We start from the raw sequence: 27,150 nt of genomic DNA on the forward strand, positions 1-27,150 counted from the left end.
CCCCAGTCTGTGTGGAGTGCATGTGCTCCCCCTGTCAGTGTGATGTGCATGTGCTTTCCCCCCCCCCCCCCCCAGTCTGTGTGGTGTGCATGTGCTCCCTCCCCGGTCTGTGTGGTGTGCATGTGCTCCCCCCAGTCTGTGTGGAGTGCATGTGCTCCTCCCCCTGTCAGTGTGATGTGCATGTGCTTCCCCCCCTACCCAGTCTGTGTGGTGTGCATGTGCTCCCTCCCCAGTCTGTGTGATGTGCATATGCTCCCTCCCCAGTCTGTGTGGAGTGCATGTGCTCCCCCCTGTCTGTGTGGAGTGCTTGTGCTTCCCCCCCACCACCCTGGTCTGTATGGAGTGCATGTGCTCCCCCCTGTCTGTGAGAGTTGCTGGGAGCTCCAGGTTCCTCCCACAGACCAAAGATGTGCAGGTTAGGTAGATTGGCCAGGGGAAATGCAGGATTTTAGCGTACAGGGGACGTGGATCTAGGTGGGATGCTCTTTGAACGGTTGCTATGGAGTTGATGGGCTTAATGGCCTGCTTCCATACTTTAGAGATTCAATGATTCCATCTCCTTATCCAGCATAGCAGATTCTTCCTATCCTTCACAAACATCAGGAAATGCTGAGGGGAAATCTCTCGGCCCCTCCACATTTTATACAAGAAAATTGCATACTCAACATGAATATCTGTGAATTTATTTTTAATAGTTCTCAATTCCTGCCAGAATAGTGCTTAATATCACTTTAAGAGGGAATATGCTATTGGACTAGATACCAGGAAATCTGGCACAGTTTCTACAGCCATTGTCAGTCCAGCTTGCAGCATGTCATTGTGAGCAAGGGTAGCTGTGTTTAAAAAATGGCAGAGCTTCTGGAACTACTTTGCCTGCTGAGCAATTCTGAGCCAGAATTTACACTAAACTAACTCGGGAAAGTTGATTGGAAATACAAAGTTTGGGCCGGGAAATCAGGTTTGGGATATGGCTCACTGAGAGATCTTTCTGGAGCCAACAAGTACACTGGAGAGGTCCAGCCTATTTATTAGTATGAGCAGACTAGGGCTTGCAGTGTTCCAACCAATTACCGAGTCTGAGATCTCTGTTTTTAAGTGGTCATAAGGAATGTCAATGAAAAATGCAGTAAATGCATTTTTTTTTCTGTAATGAGAACAAAAACACACCCACTCCTGAGTTTCAAAGAACAAAGAAAATTTACAGCCCAGGAACAGGCCCTTCGGCCCTCCAAGCCTAAGCCGATCCAAATGTACTGTCTAAACCTGTTGGTCAATTCCTAAGCATCTGTATCCCTCTGCTCCCCACCTACTCAGCAATCTGTCCCGATGCATCTTAAATGAATCTACCGTGCCTGCCTCTACCACCTCTGCTGGCAACGCCTTCCAAGTGCCTATCACCCTCTGTGTGAAGTACTTACCACGTGTATCCCCCTTAAACTTTCTACCTCTCACTTTGAAAGCATGACCTCTCGTTATTGAATCCTTCACCCTGGGAAAAAGCTTGTCTCTATCCACCCTGTCTATACCCTTCATGATTTTGTAAACCTCAATCAGGTCTCCCCTCAATCTCCATTTTCCTAGTGAAAATAAACCTAACCTACTCAACCTCTCTTCATAGCTAGCACCTTCCATACCAGGCAACATCCTCGTAAACCTTCTGTGCAACCACTCAAAAGTGTCCATATCCTTTTGGTAATGTGGCACCCAGAACTGTACACAGTATTCTAAATGTGGCCGAACCAATGTCTTGTACAATTTTAACAATGTGGCGCCCAGAACTGTACACAGTATTCTAAATGCAGCCGAACCAATGCCTTGTACAATTTTTAACATGAATTGCTAGCTCTTATACTCAGTACCCTGTCCAATGAAGACAAGCGTACTATATGCCTTCTTGACCACTCTATCGATCTGTGCAGCAACCTTCAGGGTACAATGGACCTGCACTCCCACATCTCTCTGCCCATCAACTTTTCCCAAGGCTCTTCCATTCATTGTATAATTCACTCTAGAATTAGACTTGCCATTTGTCTGGATTGAAAGCAATCTGCCACTTTTCCGTCCAACTCTCCAGTCTATGTATATCCTCCTGTATTCTCTGACATTCCACCAATCTTTGTGTCATCTGCAAACTTGCTGATCATACTAACAGTGCCCTCTTCTAGATCATTTCTGTATATTACAAACAACGGTGGCCCCAATACTGACCCCTGTGGAACACCACTGGTCACCTTTCTCCATTTCAAGAAATTCCCTTCAACTACTACTCTGTCTCCTGTTGCTCAACTAGTTCTTTATCCACCTAGCTAGAACACCCTGCACACCATGTGACTTCACTTTCTCTATTAGTCTACCATGGGGAACCTTCTCAAACGCCTTACTAAAGTCCATGTATATGACATCAACAGCCCTTCCTTGATCTAACAACTTGGTCACTTCCTCGAAGAACTCTATTAAGTTGGTAAGGCACGATCATCCACACACAAAACCATGTTGACCATCACCGATAAGCTCATTCTTTTTCAACTATAAATAGATCCTATCTCTCAGTACCTTCTCCAGCAACTTCCCCACCACCGACGTCAGGCTCACTGGTCTGTAGTTACCCGGAATATCCCTACTACCCTTCTTGTACAGGGGGACAACATGAGCAACCTTCCAGTCCTCCGGCACCTCACCTGTATTTAAGGATGCCACAAAGATATCTGTCAGGACCCCAGCTATTTCCACTCTCACCTCCCTCAGCAACCTGGGATAGATCCCATCCAGTCCTGGGGATTTGTCCACCTTAATAACCTCTAGCATACCCAATACATCTTCCCTGCTTATGCCAACGTGATTCAGACTAATCAAACTTCTATCTCTAATCTCAAGATTCATCATGTTCCTCTCCTCAGTGAACACTGATGCAAAGCAATCATTCAGAATCTCACCCATTCTCTCAGGTTAGGCATACAGCCTTCCTTCATTATCTTTTAGTGGACCAATCCTTTCTCTAGTTACCCGCTTGCTTCTGATATAAGAATAAAGTGCTTTGGGATTTTCCTTAATTCTGCGAGCTAAAGCTATTTCATGACCCTTTTTAGCCCACTTGATTCCTTGTTTAAGACTTGTCCTACTCTTCCGATATTCCTCCAGGGCCTGTTCTGTTCTCAGCTGCCTAGACCTTATGTATGCTTCCCTTTTCCTCTTGGCTAGTCGTACAATTTCTCCTGTCATCCATGGTTCACGAATCCTGCCCTTCCTATCCTTTGCCTTCAACGGGACATGCCTATCCTGCACTGCTGTTAACGTATCTTTGAAAGCCTCCCACATCTCAAATGTGGACTTCCCTTCTAATAGCTGTGTCCAATCCACATTTCTCAGCTCCTGCCTAATTTTCTTCCCTTATTTTCCAAGAAAAAGTTTCCTTGATAACCCTGTTTAAAATACATTCGCAGAAAGCTGTATTGCACTGTATTTATCAAGGCTCTGGGACCAATCTTTGCCGAGCTGTATTAGTTGACATTAGATTAGATTCCCTACAATGTGGAAACAGGCATTTGAGCCCAACAAGTCCACACCGACCCTCCAAAGAGTAACCCACCCAGACCCATTTCCCTCTGACTAATGCATCTAACATTATGGGCAATTTAGCATGGCCAATTCACCTGACCTGCACATCTTTGGACTGTGGGAGGAAACTGGAGCACCCGGAGGAAACCCACGCAGACACGGGGAGAATGTGCAAACTCCACACAGACGGTTGCTCAAGGCTGGAATTGAACCTGGTGCTGTGAAGCAGCAGTGCTAACCACTGAGCCACCATCCCACCCCAGTTAGCAAAGCAGAAAGGCCACCATGATTGGGCCTCTGTGACCCCTGGCAATCAATCTAAGATTAACTCCTGGATTCTGTGTTGAGTATTCGTGATGAGCAGTGATATTTCGCTAGAGCACTCTAGACTGCCGACACGTAGAATTTACAGGCAACCATGTAGATTTTCCATTTAAATGGGGTATCATCAGCTAATTTGGACTTAAACCCTTCAAAAATGAGAGGGGAAATAATTTGCTCGGAAACCTGGATATGTAATCATTTGAATCATTCACCGGCATGCTCTCTTTATTTAGACTCTGGCTGATGACGATTATTCCGACCCATTTGATATCCGACATGAATCCAGAGGAGAGATGAATGATAAAGAAGAAATTGAGAACAATGGCTACATGGAGCCATACGAAGCACAGAGAGTTATAGCAGGTGGGTGCAATCCATATTTTAAGTTTAATTGACAAGAATGCATAATGAAGGGAGTGCTTCCGAATTTAATCTGAAGGTCAAGGGGTTAATTTCCTGTTTGAATATTGCTTTCAGCGGAGAAGGTTAAGGGGAGAATTAACAGAGCTGCTCAAAATTCTGGGAGGTTTTGATAGGTCTTATATTGCATGCTGTTATGGTGTGGAAGGATCAGCTTGAAAGAGTATTGGAAGTAGATTCAATGTTAACTTTCTAAAGATAAATATAAACTTGAAAATGAAACAGTTTAAAACTTGTAGGAAGGAGCAGAGAAGTTGCAATGATTGGACAGATCTTTGAGCCGGCATATATAGATGGGCTATATCGTCTCTTTTTGTGCTGCTATTCTGTGATGTATCGTTTAAATATCATCATCCGAGATCAGGGTGAACAGGATGTTTGCAGAACACATTGCCAATTGAAGTCTACAATGATCTTTTCTCAATACTCTGTTAAAGTTTCCAGTTGAAGTTCTTCATTGAAGATTGTAAATGTTTTCAAAAGTTTGTAATAAAGGTTTATAAAAACTTGAATTACATCCTAAGAGTCAGGCAGCATCTATACAGTTCTTGGTTCTGGTGCCACAGTACACCACACCACCATCTGTAGCTTCACAACAGAACAGTCTGGAGCTGCCAATCTACACAAGGGATGAGCTAAGGAAAAGTAATTGCTGAGCTTTTCATACCGGCTGCAAAATATTTTTCAAACTATTTTCTTTATGACCTAACATGAAATATGAAGAAGTTCAATAAATTTCAAAAATTTCTCCATTTATGGTGCCTCTGTGTTATGTATTCTGTTCACTTTCCATTACCTCAATTCACACCATCTTCTCTCCTGTCACTTTCAACAGTTGCATTTTTTTTAAACAATTTTTTCTGGGATGTGGGCATTGCTGGCTAGGATAGCATTTATTCCCCAATGGACAAGGCTAACCACATCACAGTATATCTGGAGAGACACATCGGCCAGATCAGGCAGATTTCTTTCCCTAAAGGGCATTAGTGAAGCAAACAGGTTTTTACAGCAGTTAGCTAGCCAGCATTTTATTCCAGTTTTATATTAAAGTCAAATCTCACTATCTGCCATGGTAAAATTCGAACCCTTGTTTCCAGGTTATTAGCTTGAGTTTCTGGATTACAAGTCAAGTGATATTGCCACTATTCTTCCACCTCCTCTTAGAGTCGCAGAGGTATACAGCATGGAAACAAACCCTTAGGTCCAACTCAGCCAAGCCGACTAGATATCCTAAATTAACCTAGTCCCCTTTCCCACATTTCCCATATCCCTCTAAACCTTTCCTATCCATATACCCATACAGATGCTTTTTAAATGTTGTAATTGTACTAGCCTCCACCACTTCCTCTGGCAGCTCATTCCATACACTCACCGCCCTCTGCGTGAAAAAGTTACCCCTGAGCTCGCTTTTAAGTTTTCCCCTCTCACCTTAATCCTATGCCCTCTAGTTTTGATTCCCCCACCCTGGGGGGAAAAAAAACCTTGATTATTTTGACCCTTCATCTCAATTTCCATTGGATTGTGCAATTTATTTAGCTACAAACTGTATTGAGGTATTATGAGGATGTGAAAGTCATTACATAAATGAGAGATCTGTCTGTCTTAATTAAAGAGACTATTGGCTGTCACTCAGGATGATTGGAAACAATGGAACTTTGCATACTATTTTCAACTCACTGAACTGATTCATATTTGCTTTACTCAAGAGACTCACCACTACAGTTTGAATGCCTTAATCAAGGCAACTGGAAAATGCACATCTTTGCAAGATAGGATCCTAAGAATCCCCTTAATCCAATGTCTTATAAAAGATATCGGACTCAAGCAGCCATCGCAACCCAGTGCTTGTGACCATAAACATTGTCACTTGTAATAGATTGGAGTATCATGGGGTTGTCTGAGCTTCTGAACTAATTCTGAATGGATTGTACTGAAGTGATTTATTATATTGTACTAATACTATGTTTACTTTTTGTTGTATTCAATCCTGGTGGAGTTTAATACTGCGATCTGTCACATAGCATTGCTTGCTAGCCTTTAACTATGTACTTAATTGTTTTTTAATGACTCCTGGAAATACTGATGTCCCATTGTTGACACCAAGTAGTCTCCAAACTAGTGGAACATCTACCACTTGTTATTTAAGAGCACTCAAAATCAACCAATTATTTCCACTATGACTGTTCACTAAATGAAGAGTCAAATCTGGGCCACAATCTTCAAATGTCAGTGGATAAATATAGAATATTGCCAAAATGCCAAGTATGGTGAATCAGCTTATGTGTAAATTGGGAGGGATGGAAGCATTAAAACCATTTTAGAAAGTAAAATTGAACACTGACGTTTTGAAAATTGACACCCACACATGGACATCTGAACTTTAACCCTCCGTTGAATTAAACAAATTCTTTCACGAGTCACAGCCAAGCTTGAACCCAGGAAGCTTTGAAATCATCTTTCTTGTCAAATGTTATGTTCTGGTTGCCAGTGTCAGCAGAACTCCCTTTGTTGCAGTCCTATCAAGCAGTTCAGCTGTTTGTGAGTTGAAACCCAGGGCTTGGAGCCATATGCAGCCTGGTACTCCCACGGTACGTTCAGACAGTGCTGCATTGACACAAGTATCATCTTTCAGGCAAGATATTGAACCAATGTCCTAATTGTCTGTTCAGTTGGATTCCAAGATACCTTTAAGAAAGAGCAGGGAGTTCTTCTGATGTTGCACCCAAAGTTTTCTCCTCGCTAGCACCAGTATTAAAATTTGTGGGGTCCTTTTATGCACACAGTGCCTATCATGCTTGTTCTCATATCTGTGGTGAAAGTGAGGAATGCAGATCCTGGAGAGTCAGAGTCAAAGTGTGTGGTGCTAGAAAAGCACAACACGTCAGGCAGCATCCAAGGAGCAGGAGTATCAATGTTTTGGGCATAATGAAGAGCTTATGCCAGAAATGTTGACTCTCCTGGTCCTCCGATGCCACCTGACCTGCAGTGATTTTCCAGCACCCCCCCACACTTTTTGACTGTTCACATATCTGTGTCAGTGCATTTCAAAATCATTTCATTGTGTGAAGCTTATTGTTATATTTTAACTTGACAACATGAAAAGACACCAATTAACCCCTTGCAAGGAATTGTAATCATCAACATGCATCATGTCCAAGAATCATCAGATGCTTTCCCAAACAGACCATTTTACATTGGGTGTTTGATAAAGTTTACTATGAATATGTTGGTTTAATACTGGGATCATTGGAGCTGTGGAAAAACAGCTCTGTGTAACTGCTCATCTCCCAGTTGACACCATCCTACTACATTCAGAGTCGTGGACAAATACCTGCAGTTAATAGTTAAGAGGAGAAATGAATTGGCTTCTGGACAAAAACAAGGACACTTGGGCAGTCCTTGGAGTATGTGATACTCTCAGGTCAACAGAAGAGTATACAGCAATCTATGTCACCTTATTTGGAAAACGGAAAGTGAACAACGTCTGTGATATTACAGGGTTGTATATTTTGTCTGTGATACTGCATGATATATACTGCTTTAGCCAGATTGCAGGGACACGTCTGTCCTCCATTAAGTAACAGTACGTATTGTTCCTGTTATGTTAAACAGTGTACATTATATCCTTTAAATTAAGGTTATGTTAAGAAGCCTTTTGTACTCATGGTAGCATCTGAAGGAAGGACTGTGACGTGAAAGGGACAAAGCATGCTAAAGGTTTGTATTCAGCACCAAATCTGAACCATCCTTAACAGAATTGAAGTTTAACTTGACACCCAATATTTTAATTTTCCCAACCCAACCTTCCCTCTAGCCATTCTCCACTGGCACTAGTTTAACTTTGGAGACCCACAATCTATAGAGCAGCCTGTCTAATTTGCACCACCAAATCTGGTCCCATGATCACACAAACTAGTTTGATACAGGCCTATGATTCTCACACCAGAATGAACCATTTAGATTTAAAAGTCTAGCCTCTGGCAACCTGTTTATTCAGAGATGCCAATTTGGTGCAATCTGAGCTCAGCATGTGCCGGCCAATAAACTGGTTAACTCTAGGTCACAAAATTCTGGAATTTTAGTTTGGATTTAATGGAAACTGGGGAGAAATTATTTCAAAGACCTCTATACTCAGTGGTTAAAATTGTTTGGCGCTCTCCACTGTCAAGTGATCTCCACACTTTCAACTTCTATCTTTCCCACTGTTTCGGTAAATTGAGAGAATCCATTTCACAATGTAAAGGAAGACTTTATTCATACGGCTCAGCAGGAGTCAAACTGCTCAATGATTTATAGTGACTGCAGTGTACTTTCATTCGTGCTAAAATGATGGGCAGTACAGCCTCATTCTGAACTATATCATTTTGTTTCTAAGTTCTACTATAATTTGTGTACAGACCTAAGATTTTCTCCATCTCCTGATCTTGTTTAAAAAGTTATAAATGTCTCTCCATATTTACTGTATAAGGGAAAGTGTCCATGCAAACATTGGTGGGTAAAATTAATTTCATTGTGACCAGTTTACATAGGCAGCTTTCATTATTAATGTAGACATAGGAATGAATAATAAAAATCTATCAAAACAAATAAAATGTATGATATTAATATTGGGACTGAATTGTAACTGTATGACCTGGTCCACTGCCTCTCTTCCCAGAAGGCTACAGATGGGGTGAGAGTCCTGGCTAATTTGTCTATTCAGTTTGGAATAGCATTGGATGTCGACCATTCAGAAAAGGCTGCATTATCATCCCAATTTTATTTAATTTATTTTTTTGTTTTCTCTTTTCCCTACCTACTTGTGCTGAGATGGTACCCTAAGAGGTGACTTGTAAACTTTTCACTGTACTCATTTGAGAACATGTGACAATAAAACTGGTTCAGTTCAATTTAGCTGATGAAAAACAGTGGGGAGGTGATGACCTAGTGGTATTATTGCTCGACTGTTAATGCAGAGACTCAGCTAATATTCTGGGGATGCAGGTTTGAATCCTGCCACAGCAGATGATGGATTTCAATAATAAAAAAAATCTGGATTTAAATGTCTGATGATGTCCGTGAATCCATTGCTAATTGTTGAAAAGAAACCCATCTGGTTCACTAATATCCTTTAGGAAAGGAATCTGCCATCCTTACCTGGTCTGGCCTACATACGAATCCAGACCCATAGCAATAAATAGTGACCTAGCACCTGTGAATGAATTTTAAAAAGATGTTGCACAACTCTAATCCCAGTGTAAAACCTGACTTAATGAGCTACAGGTTTTAATTTTTTTCCCCTCAATTTGTTAACCATAATGGTCAGTCACTGAATGTATTCATACAGATTGTGAATGCACTTTTAAGAATAGGACATCAAAGTTTATTAAACACAAAATGAAATAAAACATAAACTCTTTTTCACTATATAAGAGCTATTTGAAATAGTTGTACTACAAATATCAGATATAAAGATTTAATTTTTTTACCCTCAACAAGAGCCCTTGTGAAAGGTCACACTGGTTCCTCTTTCAACATCCTCGTCCAGTGGCATGGCTATCACTGACTTCCTTCCAGCAAGCATCTGTCTCTTTCTCGGACCCTTAAACAGCTCACTTCTTAATAGTGGTTCCTTAAATTTCTCTTCCACAATTTCCTGTTTCTGTAGCTTTTCTCTTACTGATATGAAGCTACATAGGACTTAGTTTCTTCTTCCCTGACTGTTTGGTAAACTACTAGACTGCACTGCTGCTGTAACAGGCCCTTTCCTCTGAAAGAAATGTGCACATTTGCTGACCTGCTGAATGTATCTGTCTTTCTAAAGAAACTGGTTTCTGTCTCCTCCTCCACCCCAATGTGTCATAGGATACCCTGTTGCTAGACATCATGACTTACTGGAAATCAAACCTCACTCTTCCCAAATAAATGTTAAGATTCAACAAAGCTACCAAAAATCACAATTTGCCTTATTGCTCATCAGGATAAAAGCAAACTTTACAGCTCACCACAAAAAATAACATCTCTTCTGAGATTCTGTAAAGTTAACTTTAACAAAAATAATAAAGGACAGCCACCTCATGCTCCCTGAGGAGGTTGAACAATTCATCAACTTCACTAACACCTTTCACCCCAACCTCAACTTCACCTGGTCCATCTCGGACACCTTCCTCCCCTTCCTGGACTTCTCCATCTCTGGCGATTGACTAACCACAGACATCTAATACAAACCCACCAACTCCCACAGCTACCTGGACTACACCACCTCCCACCTCCAACCACACACACAGCCCACCCCCACCCCACCATAATAATGCTATCCCTTCCTCCCAATTCCTCTGCCTTCACCATATCTGCTCCCAGGAGGAACAATTCACTCCAGGACATCCCAGATGACCTCTAACTTCAAGGACTGCAATTTCCCCTCCAACATGTTCAACAATGCCCTCCAGTACATCTCTTCCACTTCCTGCACCTCTGCCCTTAAACCCCACCCCTCCAACCATAACATGGATGGTACACTCCAGTCTTCACCTTTCACTCCACTAATATCCACTACAACATATTAACTTCCGCCATTTCCATTACCTACAGTTGGGTCCCCCATCAGAGATATATTTCCTTCCCCACCCCTATCTGCAATCTGCAAAGACCCTATTCTCTCCGCAACTCCCCTATTAGGTCCATGCAAACCCCCCGTACCTTCCTATTGCCGCAGCAAGAGATGCAAAACCTATGCCCACACCTTCCTGCCTCACCTCTGTCCAAGGTCCTAAAGGCTCCCTCCATATCTGGCAGAGATTTTTCTGCACATCCAAACACCTCACCCATTGTGTCTTTTGCTCTCTATGTGGTCTCTTCTCTGTATTGGGGAGACAGAATGCCAACTTGTGGAATGGTTCAGGGAACAACTCTGGGACACAAGCTCCAAACAACCCCACCACCTTGTGGCCAACCATTCAACTCCCCCTCCCAATCCATCAAGGACATGCAAGTCCTGGGCCTCCTCCACTGCAAATCCAAGCTATCCTGCAACTGGAGGGAGAACACTTCATCTTCCGCCTTAGGATCCTCCAACCACATGGAATCAGCATTGACTTCACTCATTTCCTCATCTCCCCTCCCACCCCCACCTCATCCCAGATCCAAACCTCCAACTCAGCATCGCCGTCTTGAATTGTTCTACCTGTCCATCTTCCTTCCCACCTATACGTTCCACCCTCCCCTCCGACCCATCACTATCACCCCCCACCTGCAAATACCTATTGCATTCCCAGCTACCTTCTCTCCTCCCCCACCCACATTCCTGATGAAAGGTCTATGCCTGAAACATCAACCCTCCTGCTCCTCGGATGCTGCCTGACCTGTTGTACTTTTTCGGCACCACACTTTGACTCTGGAGTTGCCCTGCTTGTACATAGTTGCTGCTGCTTTGGCTGGGCACAGTGTCATCTAAAGTAACATTGGTGCACGTGTTGGTTTCCAGCTGAACACAGCTTTTTCTTCCCTTTAAAGCAGTGTCCTTTCTTCACATTTTTAGTGTCCAGCCAAAAAATAAAAAGATATGGTTTCTTAAACTAGGCAGCACCTTTTTTCTCTTCTACCCTTGTTCCTAAGGCACTGAACCATTCATCTCAAGAGTTTAAAAGTCTCATTTAAATGTATCTAAACAAATTACCAGACAACACAAAGGCTCTGAGACAAACATGAAATTAAAACTGTCTTATCTTGTTAACATGCTTGGTATAGAAATACAAATCAAACTTAAAGGTATACATTTTTTCCCCTTTTAGAATACAATATTCCAATTAATAATAAAATTCTGTAAAGCTTCATTGCAACTGACAATCCCTCCTTCAATAAATTCCAGTTTTACAACAGCCTGTAATTAGATACGTGGACACAATGTCTGAAAGGGTTTCACAGGTCGGCAAAGTACCCAACTAGCCATGAAGACAGCCATAATGAGAGATACTGTGAACTTGATTGAAGAGATTGATCTTGAGAGGTTCTTGAATGTTCAGAAACAGAGGCTCAGTTCCAAAATAGACTGGACCCAACGTAGCTGAAAGCACTGCCATAACAGTGGACTGAAGGGGACGGTGAGGCATATGCAAATTGACAGATGCAGAAGACTAAAACATATCTAGGGCTGAAAGAGGTTCCGGAGCTGGGAGGGCTTTATCGCATTCAGACATTTATGCATTTGGAGGATAGAGGTGAGGGATAAATTAATTAAATGTGATTTAAGATACATGTGGCAGCGTTTTCCAAGGTAGTTGTCCTGCATTAATAAAATACTTTAATTGCATTAGATTTAATTAGATTCAAACCTTGGACCATCAATAGTGGAAGGCCAAGTTTCTAAATAAGCTTGATATTTGTATACTTTAATCTATTTTCCATGTCCCCATTGGTCTAACTTTGTGGATGGTGTACTATAACACACACACCCATGATTGGTTGCACAAATCTTGATGGATAGGAGCATAAGTGACTGTTTCATCCGAAAAGCCGAATTTGCGTACCACATGCTATAAATGACAGAAAACTATAGCAGAGAGGGATTTGGGTGTCCTCCTGCATAAATCAAAGAAAGGTTGCTTACAAATTCAGCAGGTAATTAGGAAGGCAAGTGAACTGTTGTCCTTAATTTCAAATGAACTGGTATATAAAACAAGGAAGTCTTGCTCAAACAATGCAAGGCACTAGTTATACAGAGGTCACATTTAACTAACTCTGGCATCAAGGATCCCTAGCAAATTTGGAGTTGATGGGCATCAGGGGAAATCTCCCCTATGTACCTGGTACGTAGGAAGACAGTTATAGTTGTTTTTCATCTCAGCTCCAGGACATCTCTGCAGGAGTTCCTCAGGGTAGTGTCCTGGGCACAGCCATTTTCAGTGCTTCATCAATAACTTTGCCTCCAGTAGAAGTTCAGAAGTGGGGATGTTCACTGATGATTGCGCAATGTCCAGGCACAATTCGCCACTCATACTGAAGCAGTCTATGTCCAAATGCAACAAGACCTGGACAATATCCAGGCTTGAGCTGAAAAGTGGCAAGTGACATTCACATTACACAGGTCTGAGAGTGTGGTGCTGGAAAAGCACAGCAGGTCAGGCAGCATCCAAGGAGCAGGAGAATTGACTTTTCGGGCATAGCCCTTCTTCAGGAATCCTGATGAAGGGCTTATGCCCGAAACGTTGATTCTCCTACTCCATGGATGCTGCCTGACCGGCTGTGCTTTTCCAGCACCACACTTTCGACTCTGATCTCCAGCATTTGCAGTCCTCACGTTCTTCTAGTTGATTTTAACACTACACAGTTGCCAGGCAATGACCGTTTCTTACAAAAGAGAATCGAACCATCACCCTGTGATATTCAATGGTGTTACCATCACTGAATTCTCCATTGTCAACATCCTGGGGATTACCATTGAAAAGAAACTAATCTGGACTTGCCATATAAATACAGTGGCTACAAGAGCGGGTCAGAGGATATGAATGTTGTAGCAAGTAACTCCCCCTCCTGAGTTCCCAATTGTTGCCTATAATGCACGTGTTGGGAGTGTAATGGACTACTTTCCAGTTGCCTGGACAGTGAAGTTTCAACAATATTTCAGATGTTTAACACCATCCAGGACAAAGACACCATCTTGATTGGCACTACACCCACAAGCGCTCAGTAGTAGCAATATGTACTATCTACAAGATGTACTACAGAAATTCATCAAGGCACTTACCATTCCTGTGACCACTTCCATCTAGATAGACAAGGGCAATAGATATATGGGAACACCAACACCTGCAAATTCCTCTTCAAGCCACTCACCTTCCTAACTTGGAAATATATCGCTATTCCTTCAGTGTCACTGGGTCAGAATCCTGGAATTTTCTCCCTAACAGCATTGTGAACTGACAGCATATGGACTGCAGCTGTTCAAGAAGTCGCTAATCACCAACTTCTCAAGGGCAACTCGGGATGGGCAATAAGTGCTGACCCAGCCAACGATGTCCACATCCCTTGAGTGAATAAAAATAATCAACAAAAAACAATTATGGTTTGGAGGAGAATTGAAAGAGGATCCGGTCAGAGTATTATTTTGTGCTCTTCCTGGGTTAGATTGGACCAGACTTAATCTGCCAATTCAAACTAATATCTGCAGCCCTGCTAAATATTTCACAATATATAGGCAGATGTCTGCCTTTGTGTACTACAATCAATTATAAATGTACATTTGTCTTATCCTGGAGCACTATAGCTGTCATCTAATCCCATCATGACTAAGAATGGTGCATTAATGTGCAGTTGTTTTACAGTGTCATTAAACTGCTGAGTACAGAGTCTCCCCTTTTGTGTATAACAAGATACAAATTGTCATGTCACTCTATTGTTATCCCCCTCCCTTTTGCATTTTTCTCTTTTCCCTTTCACAGACCACAGTCAATAGATGCTATTACATTACGGTGGTGTAGCTGACAGAAGTCAGCCCAGTTTCTCTCTTTTCATACTCCTCAGTATAGACAACATATCTGCAAACATGAAGGTGCTTTGATATTTCCCATGATCTGCAATCCAATATCAGGGGAGCATATCATCCATGTGCCGTCAAGCGTCTCTCCCCTCTGGCTAAGTCTGGTTCTTTTACAATTACAGAGCACACAAACGTGAGTTTGTGAATCTAACATTGAATTAAGAGGGCCTGTTCAACATCAACCTGAGGGATTGATGGCAATAGGTTGCTGAACATTGAGCTGTCATTGCCTGAAGTGGTAGCTACAGCAGATTCAATAGTAACCTCAAAAAGGGAATTGGTGGGGGTACACTTGGAAAATAATTAAATTAAATCGGTAACTCTTAGAAAGAGTTTGTATGGGTACAGTGCACTATCACACCTTTTCTCCCCTAGAAACCCCCAACGATTGTATAAATGCTGTCCCCTTTACACTTCCCATCAAATTTGATGAACAGTCATCTGGAGACAACATTAGCTTGCTCTCACTCCATGGATACTGCTTGACCTGCTATGATTTCCAGCATTTTTTGCTTCCTGCGTTGTGTAATCCTAGACCTCATATTTCTGTTATTTAATGTACTACATGGTACATGTGGCACAACGCACCCCTTTGTTCAGTATGGTCTATGTTGTGGTTCCACCGACACTCTCATTCATTTGGCCGAACTGGTCCTCGCTCTTAACAATTTCTCCTTCGAATCCTCCCACTTCCTCCAGACCAAAGGGGTAGCCATGGGCACACGTATGGGCCCCAGCTGTGCCTGTCTCTTTGTTGGCTACACAGAACAGTCGATCTTCCGTAATTACACTGGCACCACACCCCACCTCTTCCTCCACTACATTGATGACTGCATTGGCGCCACCTCATGCTCCCGTGAGGAGGTTGAGCAATTCATCAACTTCACCAACGCATTCCACCCTGACCTTAAATTTACCTGGAGGAGAAAGTGAGGTCTGCAGATGCTGGAGATCAGAGCTGGAAATGTGTTGCTGGAAAAGCGCAGCAGGTCAGGCAGCATCCAGGGAACAGGAGAATCGACTTTTCCTGAAGAAGGGCTTATGCCCGAAACGTCGATTCTCCTGTTCCCTGGATGCTGCCTGACCTGCTGCGCTTTTCCAGCAACACATTTCCAGCTTAAATTTACCTGGACCATCTCTGACACCTCCCTCCCCTTTCTGGACCTCTCCATCTCCATTAATGACAACCGACTTAACACTGACATTTTTAACAAACCCACCGACTCCCACCCTACCTTTTGCAAAAATGCCATCCTGTATTCCCAATTCCTCCGCCTCTGCCGTATCTGCTCCGAGGAGGACCAGTTCCACCACAGAATACATCAGATGGCCTCCTCCTTTAGAGACCGCAATTTTCCTTCCCACATGGTTAAAGATGCCCTTCAATGCATCTCGTCCACATCCCGCACCTCCGCCCTCAGACCCCATCCCTCCAACCGTAACAAGGACAGAACCCCCGGTGCTCACCTTCCACCTTCGCATAAACCAAATCATCCGCTGACATTTCTGCCACCTCCAAAAAGTTCCCACCACCAGGGATATATTTCCCTCCCCACCCCTTTCTGCCTTCCGCAAAGACCGTTCCCTCCATGACTACCTGGTCAGGTCGACGTCCCCCTAAACCCACCTTCCCCTGCCACCGCAGAAACTGCAAAACCTGCGCCCACACCTCCTCCCTCACCTCTATCCAAGTGCCTAAAGGAGCCTTCCACATCCATCAAAGTTTTACCTGCACATCCACTAATATCATTTATTGCATCCGTTGCTCCCGATGCGGTCTCCTCTACATTGGGGAGACTGGACGCCTCCTAGCAGAGCGCTTTAGGGAACATCTCCGGGACACCCACACCAATCAACCACACCGCACTGTGGCCCAACATTTCACCTCCCCCTCCCACTCTGCCGAGGACATGGAGGTCCTGGGCCTCCTTCACTGCCGCTCCCTCACCACCAGACGCCTGGAGGAAGAACGCCTTATCTTCCGCCTCGGAACACTTCAACCCCAGGGCATCAATGTGGACTTCAACAATTTCCTCATTTCCCCTTCGCCCACCTCACCTTAGTTCCAAACTTCCAGCTCAGCACTGTCCCCATGACTTGTCCTACCTGCCTATCTTCTTTTCCACCTATCCACTCCACCCTCCTCCCTGACCTATCACCTTCATCCCCCCCCCCACTCATCTATTTTTCTCTATGCTACTTTCTCCACGCTTCAGGCTCTCTGCCTTTATTCCTGATGAAGGGCTTTTGCCCGAAACATCGATTTTGCTGGTCCTCGGATGCTGCCTGAACTGCTGTGCTCTTCTAGCACCACTGATCCAGAATCTGGTTTCCAGCATCTGCAGTCATTGTTTATACCTATGTTGTGGTTAAGTCCACTGAACCAACTGAAAAGCCTCGTGAAGATTCATTGCTATCTTTGCTCCTTGTTGGCATTGGTCTAAGTTTCTGATACCCAGTGGCGAACAATGTCCATATTGATAAAGTGTGGAGCTGGAGAAAGCACAGCAGGTCAAGCAGCATCAGCTGCTGTGCTTTTTCCAGCTCCACAATTTATCAACTCTGACTTTCCAGCATCGTACTATCTCCAACACTGTCCATATGAAATCTTCAGCAGAAGGTAGGCTCAATCTTTATTTAACCACAGAGGTTTATTACATATTACTTAATAGTTATTACATTACATCTGAATTAAATGCTAGCCTCACAAGAAACTATCAGGCTTATCTTAAGGGCAAGTAAACATTACCCTTTGATATATGGACTTAACACTTCAACTGGCCTGGAGCAATGGCTGGAGCACAAAGACATGCATTGGTTAGCTCCTGGGAGAAAGTGAGGACTGCAGATGCTGGAAAAGCAGCATCCAAGGAGCTGGGAGGGGCGGGGCGGGGGGGTAGGGGGTGGGCAACATTTTGATTCTTGATGAAGAGCTAATGTCGAGCTGATGCTGCTTTTCCAGCACCATAGTTTTTGACAGGGTTAGCTCCTCCCGGGATCAGTATTTTTAATATCCTAATGGGCGGTGCTTATCTTATGTCAGTTAACGCTTTTAGGTACCAACTGCCTCATGCAACAGCAAAATCTCACATAACATGGCACAGGGGAAAACACAAAATGCTAAATGATTCAGAGGACAGTGAGGTAAGCCAGAGGTGTCACTGCGAACTTGGTCAAAGTAGCATACTGCTTTCTGCTCCAACACATTGCACAAAGCAGGAATGTTCCAGATTGCAACCCTGGTTGATGCTTTATTAATGGACCTCACCTGATGGAGTTAACACGCATGGTCCTGGTTCAGAGACAAGACACTTGGCCCCAGTGGAGAGTGAACAGCACTCAGCATAAAATCAATATCTTCAAACAATGAGGGGAAGAAATTTGAAGAGAATAAAATTAACGCATTCCATCAGCCAAATCCGATTGGTCTTCATTCTAATGATACTTTATTGATCTCCAGCTGAGCTGCTGACTTTCTGTCTTATATTTTATACCTACTCATGTACAGAAAATGTAATTAATTCAAAATCTCAGACCTGAGACTGTTTTAAAAGAAGCCTTGATGGCTTGTGGAGAGAGATTCTGAATTTAAAAGGCTCCCCTGTGCAATGTTTAATATTTTTTATTGCTTGGGTTTTGAATGGAAATTGAGTGCAGCATTGATTAAAGAAAAGCTCCCTGTTGCAGTGTGCCATCTCCAGTAATGTATTCATCTTTATTTGATTCTCAAGTAGAACCTCATTTCAAAATGGATGAGCAGTTTTCGAAATAGTCAAGGGGGTGGGGTGGGGGGCTGAATTTTTTCTTGTTCATGTTCTTTTGAAAGTCCTGGTGAGTACAAAATAGGAATTCCTATAACCCGTTTATACTGAAGGACTGGTTTTATAGTATAGCCTGGGGCTGCTCTCGGTGTGAAATGCAATCCTTTTAAAGCTCTTTTATGTCAGAAGAGTGAAGTTGACAGTGAACACACAGTTCGTCTCCTGTCTAGTTGACCAGCAGACAGAAATGAGCCAGCTTTCATTAATCTAGCACTAAATAAAGATGGACTCACATTTATATAGTATATTTCACAAGTCTTTGCAACGGTTTACAGCCAATTTAGTAATTTTGAAGTGTAGTTACTGTTGCAATATTGGGAGACTATAATACCTGTCTCTGACCAGAAATGAGTGCCCATTGGCAATGCAGCCGCAGTACATGTACAGCTGATCCTAAAGACATTCTGTTTAGAGAGAGGATGATCAGAGGCACACATGCAGCTCAAGAACATCAAATCCTTCTGCTGTATTATTAAGGATGAACTTGCTAAATGTGAAGCAAAACAATTTCTGACTTGGAAAATGTGATTGCATGTGTAAGCATCAGCCATCTGAAGCAAGGTGGAAAGGGATTGTGGAGGCCATACACAGCTGCTTAGTTGGTAGCTAATGATGCACTTAAGCCTAGTCAGGGTCTCAAATCCCAAGGTGGGTGATTATTTGTTTCATTTATTTGCCAAAGAATGCATTCATTTACAGAAAATAGAATGAATCCTTTTGAGTGTGTTTGTAAAAGTCGTGTTTTAAAAAGAAAACAAAGTTCCAAATGATTTGAGGATTCCTAATTATAAATCAGCACAACATTTTGAGGAAACATCATTGCTTGCATGGTTTATATTTTAATTTACTCCCTAATTTCAGTTTGCATCTCGAAATTTAATTCAGCATATCTGGCTAGTTGAAATCAGTCTTGCAGACTGATTCCCTGTGACTGACACTATCTGCGCATGGGCAGATAGTTATCCCCCGAATGGGGCAGTATGAATAGACAGCCATACAGGCAACACTGCGGCCAATCCCAAACAGCAATCCCCCTCAAACCACAATGTGATAATGGTGATGTTAGTCCAGGGCTAAATGTTGGCCTCGATAGTAGGGAGAACTCCCACACTTTTCTTTGATATAGTGCTGAGTTTTTTGGTCTAACTGAAAGGATGGATGCTTTAAAGCCTCACCTGAAACACAATATGAACTTGATCCCTGAACGATGGTATCACTGCCTGATTGCCAGTCTACTCCTTTTCTCCTACCTTCTGCAGGAATGACGCATTCGTGTCCAGACTTCCAATCTCTAAATTTTAAATTACATGTACCAATAGATTCAAGAACAGCTTCTTCCCGCCATTATCAGACTTTTGAATGGATGTCTCAAATGTTAATTCTGATCTTTCTACACCTTCTGGGGCTGTAACATTGTATTTTGCACACTGTTCTGCTACCCTGTTGCACTTTATTTGGTACGATCTGCCTATATATATTTACAAAACAACACTTTTCACTGTATTTTGGTAGATGTTGGACGATTAGTGCTGGGAGACATGCCACGTCCTTTTTACACAGCAGGTCAGCGAATGAGAGGCTAAGATGGGTCAAGTGCAGGGGATGGTGAGAAGGGCATAGTCAGATCAGAGTGGTGTCATGGTTGAGTTTTGAGCTGGTTGGAATTAGAAGAGTATCTGTGAGGAGTCATAAGCTGGCAAGAGGGTTAGTTTAATAATGAAGATTTCATACAGATTTTAACCTTTATTACCTTTCCTAATTAAAAAGAAATCCCTTATGCATTGGTACCACCAGTGTAGAGGGGAGACAGCTCCACCACATAAGCAGTGGGGAACTCTAAACCTGCCTGGATCCCTGGTCCTCCAGTCTGCTACTAGATGGCATCTCCATGGAGGGAAATAATTTTCACTGCCTGTGGAAACTAAAAGGTCAAGTGGAACATTCTGGCCATTTCTGATTGATATGGGGTCTTATTATAACACAATCTGTCTACTCCAACTAAAACAGGTCCAATAATTTCCAGCCAACACCTGTCGTCAATCCAGGAAAAATAAACTGGCTGATGTAATGAGATAAAGGGTGCCTGAGGTCAGAATAAAATACCTTCCTTTTTGTGTTCATCTGTACAGAATAAAAATGTTATCACAACCCAAATGTTAACATTGTTATGGACCAGACCAAATCTCCTCAAAATATATTGAAAAGGTTGTCTAGACCCTAACTATTTTTTTAATTTTAAAGATAAGTGTAAAGTGTTGCAATTTAGATGGAATTCGGTTGGTCAAATAGCTCGATATTAAGCAAAGCACACAATTTTTACAATGCAGTTAAAATACAGACAAAATGGGAAAAAGAAGAATTGGCTTAACTGTAACTTCATCAAAATACTTAACAAAATAATAGTTATATTAACTACTACTAACAGTAACTATTCTAATATAGTAATATTCCATAAACACACCTTTGGCAAAGGCAAATACAGTAAAATAGATTGTTGCACAGGCAATTCTCTGGTCCAGGAGGAAAAACATCAAGAGAAAACTGCATGTGTATGTGCGTAAGAGAAAGAAAAACAAGGAAGAGATGCTCTGCCACTTCTGCTACTAAAAAAAAGCTAAAAGTCCTGGTTCTTTGAGAGCTTGACTCCACCCATTCAGGCTGCTTCTATTGTTCCAACTTCAAAAAAAATCACAAGGCCTCATAAGCTGTTTATTTTATTGGATTCAAATAGGCAGCTTGACACCTCTGTCTTAAAACCTCTGATTAATAAAGAAACCAATACAAAATACAACTCCGAAAGCCATAGAATGGTCACAACATTATCTAAACACCCTTTTTGGCTGTTTCAAAGCTCTTCCTTATTTTACGAGAAAAGGTCGCCCTCTGTTATTCCCTCGTTATTTTGTGAATTTCATTAACTTGTCCTTGACAGTTCCATTCTGTGAAGTGTAGTGTTCAGCTTTATTTTTAAACCGGTTATAAATTGGAGGAGAGCATTTATTGATTTTCTATTTCCCCCATAATTGACAGCTGCCTCCTCTCAGTGTGTGCTTTCCCATCACTCACTCTGACCAATCACACCCGGCTGATGTATATGATATCCACAATACTTGTGCAGTGTTAGATTCCTTTTTGATACTTACTGGATACACTTTAAGTTCTAATTCATCTCAGTATGTTGGTTGCACTGGTCACATCAGATCAATAACAGTCACTCTTGGACAATTCCAATTCCTCAGCCTGAAACTTGTTTATAACATTCTCAAATACACTCACAAAATTGATGGATTAAGTATTACAATCCCTCCCATTTATTGTATCTTAGACTGGACTGGAGCAGTGTATATTGTTCAGGTAACCAAGCAGAATATAATACATTGCATCATAAGACACAGGAATTCCCCATTTACTGGGCAGTGGGAACCTTTCTGATATTGTTTATTGTGTCAATATTTCTCCACCTGTAGCTTGAACATTTCACTTGGATTGCAAACCTGAATCCAAGTTACTGAAGCTGTTGTTCTCTTGTTATGTTCCTTCTTGGGGGTAGCTCAGTGGTTTGCACTGCTGCCTCACAGTGCCAGGGACCTGGGTTCAGTTCCATCCTAGGGTGACTGTCTTGTGTGGAGTTTGCACATTTTCCCTGTGTCTGCATGGGTTTCCTCCCACAGTTCAAAGATGTGCAGGTTAGGTGGATTGGCCATGCTAAATTGTCCATAGTGCCCAGGGCTATTGAGTGGATTTAGCCATGGGAAATGCAGGGTTTCAGGGATAGGTTTAGGGGAGTAGGTCTGGTTGGAATGTTCTTCAGAAAGTTAGTGTGGACTCACTGGGTCAAATGGCCTACTTCTACACTGTAGGGATTGTATGAACTCCTTTTCCATCAATTACGCATATTGACAGTAAATACAAATGACATTTGCTAATCTGAGGAGTATGGATTCACATGAACTTGAAATATCAATGCTATCCATTCTACATTGCCTCATCTACGTGGCTGAACTTCAGAGCTGAAGACTAATGTTGGTCTCAATAAGTCAGTTGAGCATGCAGAGGGACGAATCAAGAAATAACAGTAAATTACACTATCTAATAACCTGTCACCCACCTGGGATAGGTATCATATGATGCAAGTTACATTGTTCATCAATACTTCAAGCTGTTTATTAAATGTTTCTGAAGGTTGTGCCACAATCTAGCCCAAATATCTATTTGACATAGACTTTTCTCCTCCTCCTGTTTCATCTCTCATTATAACAAGGAGAAAGTGAGGACTGCAGATGCTGGAGATCAGAGTCAAGAGTCTGGTGCTGGAAAAGTACAGCAGGTCAGGCAGCATCAGAGGAGCAGGAGAATCGACATTTTGGGCAAAAGCCCTTCATCATCTCTGTCCCTTTGGCTAACAAGCCTCATTCCTGATGAAAAGTCTATGCCTGAAACGTCGATTCTCCTCCTCCTCAAATGCTGCCCGACCTGCTGTGCTTTTCCAGCACTGCACACTCGAGTCTGATTATAACATCCCTATTCCTGCCTCAGGTGATTGAGCACAGACAAGTAATATAATGGCTTTTCTAGTCCTGTTTGACTCAGAAGCAAGCCACATAGTTGGTCGTTATTCCATCATCAGGTTAACTTTAAAATATTTTGAACCAACCCGTTTGGATATGTTGTGACACACCTCCAGCACATAGGATTTGAGCTGGACCTTCTGGCTCAGAAGTAGGGACACTATTAGTGTGCCACAGAACCTCTAATGAAGATAGCTGCTATCGTCATTTCTTTGTTATTGGCAATGTGCTATCTATGTTAGGTAGGGATCAAATAAACTCAGCCATACTGTCCCTCAAATCAGTAAACTGTTTACAAGTCTTTGCTTCAATTAAGCTCAAACACCTATTCCATAATCAAAGTGCACTCTACTATGTAGGGTGCATAGTTTGAGATCAACACTTATGAGTCAGGCTGTATATTGTAATTGTTTTACTCTGTTGAGGCAGAATCTGACATATGAAAAGATATTAATTAGATTCCTCTCAATCACACTACACAATGAATTGAGCCTACTCATGCCAATTTACTGGAACTGAGATTGATGAAAGGATGACATTAATTTATTACACAGTGATTTACATTAACCCTTTAAGTCCTGACAGCTCTCACACATTCAATTGATCCAACTATTCTGAACACACTGATTATTTATGTGGTCATAAAGCTGGAAATGCAGGGCTTAATGATAAAGTCACCACAAGTGATGTCAGGAATCCACTTTTGGAAAGAATGTTTTCCTTTCTGCACTCCTTTCTGACCACATCCCCTGACCTTTCTTAAACCCCTTGTAGCTGGCTTCTGATTTGTTAAGTAGGGAGTTAGTCTAAGGGATCATAGGATTGATGCATCACACCAGTTCCTATTGTTTGTGTATTCACTCACATAAGTGACTGCAGTCTACCTGATCACCAAAACTGTCCTCTCGATGTTGGCTGAGGCGAATAGTCCACAGCAATTAATAGTCACCAACAGTTTATTTCTTCACTACTCGAGCTGAGGCCAATTGTCACACCTTTAAAAGCTCTTCAGGAGGGAACAACAGCTCAAGGGAATTGAAGTTGGTGTGTTCTTTCTAAAGCTCTGACTGCTATTCAGGCCTATTGCATTTATCAACTGCTTAATGGGGTCGGGGGTGGAGAGGTTGCAGGACTGAATCTGCCTCCAGCCTGGTTGTGTAACTGCTGCATGTCGGTGGAAAGACTGCGTTTGCAACTCCTAAAGGATTTTGGCTGTTTCACTGCTACAGGTTGGGAGGTGCTGACCTAAATCTGACTGCACGCATTCTAGACTGGCTTGTGACCATTATGCTGACAGTCTCCTGAAGTCCGACAGGAATGAAGGTCTTTAAATGTGTGATGAAGGGAACCCTGGTGCACTATCAAAATCCAGGGTCTTTTATAATGGGAAGCCCTGGCTTGCAATGATCCCCAAGGCTTGCCTTACTGCTCCCTTCAATCTTGATGATAGAAGGTGAAGGGTCTGCTGTCCATTGAGTAAGTAATCAGTTCAATAAAGGGACTGTTGCCTCTTTCAGTTCAATGGGAAGCCAGTTGAGAATTTGCATTCTTTTAATTGGGCCGTGTGGAATTCCTGACTTTGTGCCCTCCTGAAAGGGTCTGTATGTGATCTAATCACAGATCAAAAACTCTGTGCATCACACAATTTTATTTTTACCCTGTATTGTAAATTCATAAGAAGTCCCATAATTCATACCCTGTTTCAAAACCTGCTGTAAGTTTAGGTAGATCTGGAAGTTTTCAGTTTGGTGCAGTGCTGAGATAGCTTGTCTTAGCCAGGTAACATGGCAAAGTTTGCAGCTGAGCCTCAAATAACCTCGGGTAGGAAGAAGAACAATTTGCCTGGATTCCTGATCACAAAGTCCTATGCTGGAAAGTGCACACATGTGAATGTTAAATAAGAACAGAATGTTTCAAAATAAAACTGGCATTTATCTGGCAACTTTCAACACCCTAAGTTGTTCCAAAGCTCTTTACAGTCAATTAAATACTTTTAAGGTGTAATATCTGTGCCAATGTAGAAGACACACAAGCCAACTTGAACACAAGATGCCAGGAAAGCATTGTGATAATGTCCAGATAATTTATTTTGGTGATGTTGGTTATTGGCATTAAATGGGGCATTGGCAAATGGCCAATCTTTGATAGTGAAGCACTTGGGGATCTCCTGAAGCCAATAAAAGTGAAAGCAATTGTTTCTAAACATCCAGAGCTCAACGAAGCATTACCTTTGACTCTTGTTTTTGATCCGTGCCTTAAGTCCTCTCCAATGTCTTCCTTTCCTTTCATGGGGAGGTCACCATCTTACTGGAATGAGCTCAATCATTTTGACATTCATGCCTCTGGGTCAGAAGGTGTAGGAGTCAGAGTGTCAGTGAGGGGAGATTTTTAATCTGCCTTCAAACAAGAGAATCATGTATATTAGATGCAAGTGTGCACCCGCTTCCCTCCCTGACTGGATGGGTTGCAGGCCTATTTAAATCTCCTTCTATATTGAACTATTTGCCCTAGTGGCAAATAAAAAGATGTATACAGGAATCAAATGAGGATTCGCTTTGGAGTCAGTATGCTTGAAAGTGGCCCAGGGAATCGCAGTACTCTCCACCTTTCACCTGGCGATTGTGTCCCTATCTTAGCCCAAAGTTTCCAAGTATTTAACTAACTTGGTACAGGCTGTTATATAATCCTGGATCTCTTCTCTGCAGGTGAGACTAGTGCTGTGCTTTATCCAAGAATGTTATGGAGCTTATTGAAATTCTTGTAAATTTGTAATTGGGAAACTAAGCAGCTTTTTCTCTCCCTTTTCTCACTCTCCCTGTGTTATTCCCATTTTGCTCTCTTCCTCTCCCACTGTCCTTCTCGTACTCTCCTGCTCATTCGCACTTACCATTGTGCACAGTGGGACATGGCAATAATCTACCCAGTTACATTGATGACTTCATTAAGGTCAAGCACTTGTCACAGATGTAATAGTTATGTGTCAAATTTAGAACTTCCCTGAGAGATTGATCACAGCAGTTCCTGGAATGCCAGATAATTCCATCTGTTTAAGACATTGATTTTTATGATGGAAATGAAAAAACTTTTCTATATATTCCCTGTAAACAATATTTAACATGTATTAATAATGGGTGATAGAAGAGATTGTTGACAATGCTGTCCAATAGTATTTACACTGCAATAACCTACTCAGTGATGCTCAGTTTGGGTTCCACCATAGCACACCTGGCTCTTGACCTCATGACAGGCTTTGTCCAAATATGGACAAAAGAGCTGAACGTGATCTGAGGTAAGAGTTATTGCTCTTATCACCAAGGCAACAACAGATCTAGTATGGCATCAGAATCTTTGCTACTCTCTCCCCACCCCCATCCTCCTCTAGCTTATCTCTCCACGCTTCAGGCTCTCTGCCTTTATTCCTGATGAAGGGCTTTTGCCCGAAACGTCGATTTTGCCTGTCCTCGGATTTTGCCTGTCCTCGGATGCTGCCTGAATTGCTGTGCTCTTCCAGCACCACTAATCCAGAATCCTGTCTGTCAATACAATGGCTTTAAGAGGTGTACTTTGTCCTTGTTTTGTTTTGAAGAAAGTTTTTAAGACACAGGTACCCCAATAAAGTAAACAGCTCGTGAGCTTCTTTTTAAGAAGTTGGAACAATAGAAGCAGCTTGAATGGGTGGAGTCAAGCTCCTCCAGAGCCAGGATTTTTAGTTTCAGTTTTTCAGTAGCATTTGCTCGGGTCTTGAGGCTATGTTTGGAAGCTGCAGTATATCTATCCCTGCTACACTCTCTCTCTGAGTTTTCTCTTGATGTTTTTCTACTGGACCAGAGAATTCCCTGTGAGACAATCTATTTTACTGAATTTGCCTTTGCCAAGAGTGTGTTTATGGGATGTTATTATCTTGGAACAGTTATTCTTAAATAATCTATTAGCCTGTTAAGTTTTCCAA

At 42.3% G+C, this 27,150-nt stretch overlaps 1 protein-coding gene across 2 annotated transcripts in view; it reads left to right on the forward strand.

Moving 5' to 3' along the window:
• LOC122565207 (SH2 domain-containing adapter protein F-like) overlaps nt 1–27,150 on the forward strand; it is a 303,057-nt gene that overhangs the window by 78,863 nt on the left and 197,044 nt on the right. For both annotated transcript variants that reach the window (XM_043720948.1, XM_043720949.1), the window contains exon 3: nt 4,113–4,242. In XM_043720948.1, coding sequence (XP_043576883.1) covers nt 4,113–4,242 — 130 coding nt within the window. The remainder of the gene's footprint in view (nt 1–4,112; nt 4,243–27,150) is intronic.

The sequence above is a fragment of the Chiloscyllium plagiosum genome, chromosome 31 (assembly GCF_004010195.1).
Source record: "Chiloscyllium plagiosum isolate BGI_BamShark_2017 chromosome 31, ASM401019v2, whole genome shotgun sequence".
Taxonomy (NCBI): Eukaryota; Metazoa; Chordata; class Chondrichthyes; order Orectolobiformes; family Hemiscylliidae; genus Chiloscyllium; species Chiloscyllium plagiosum.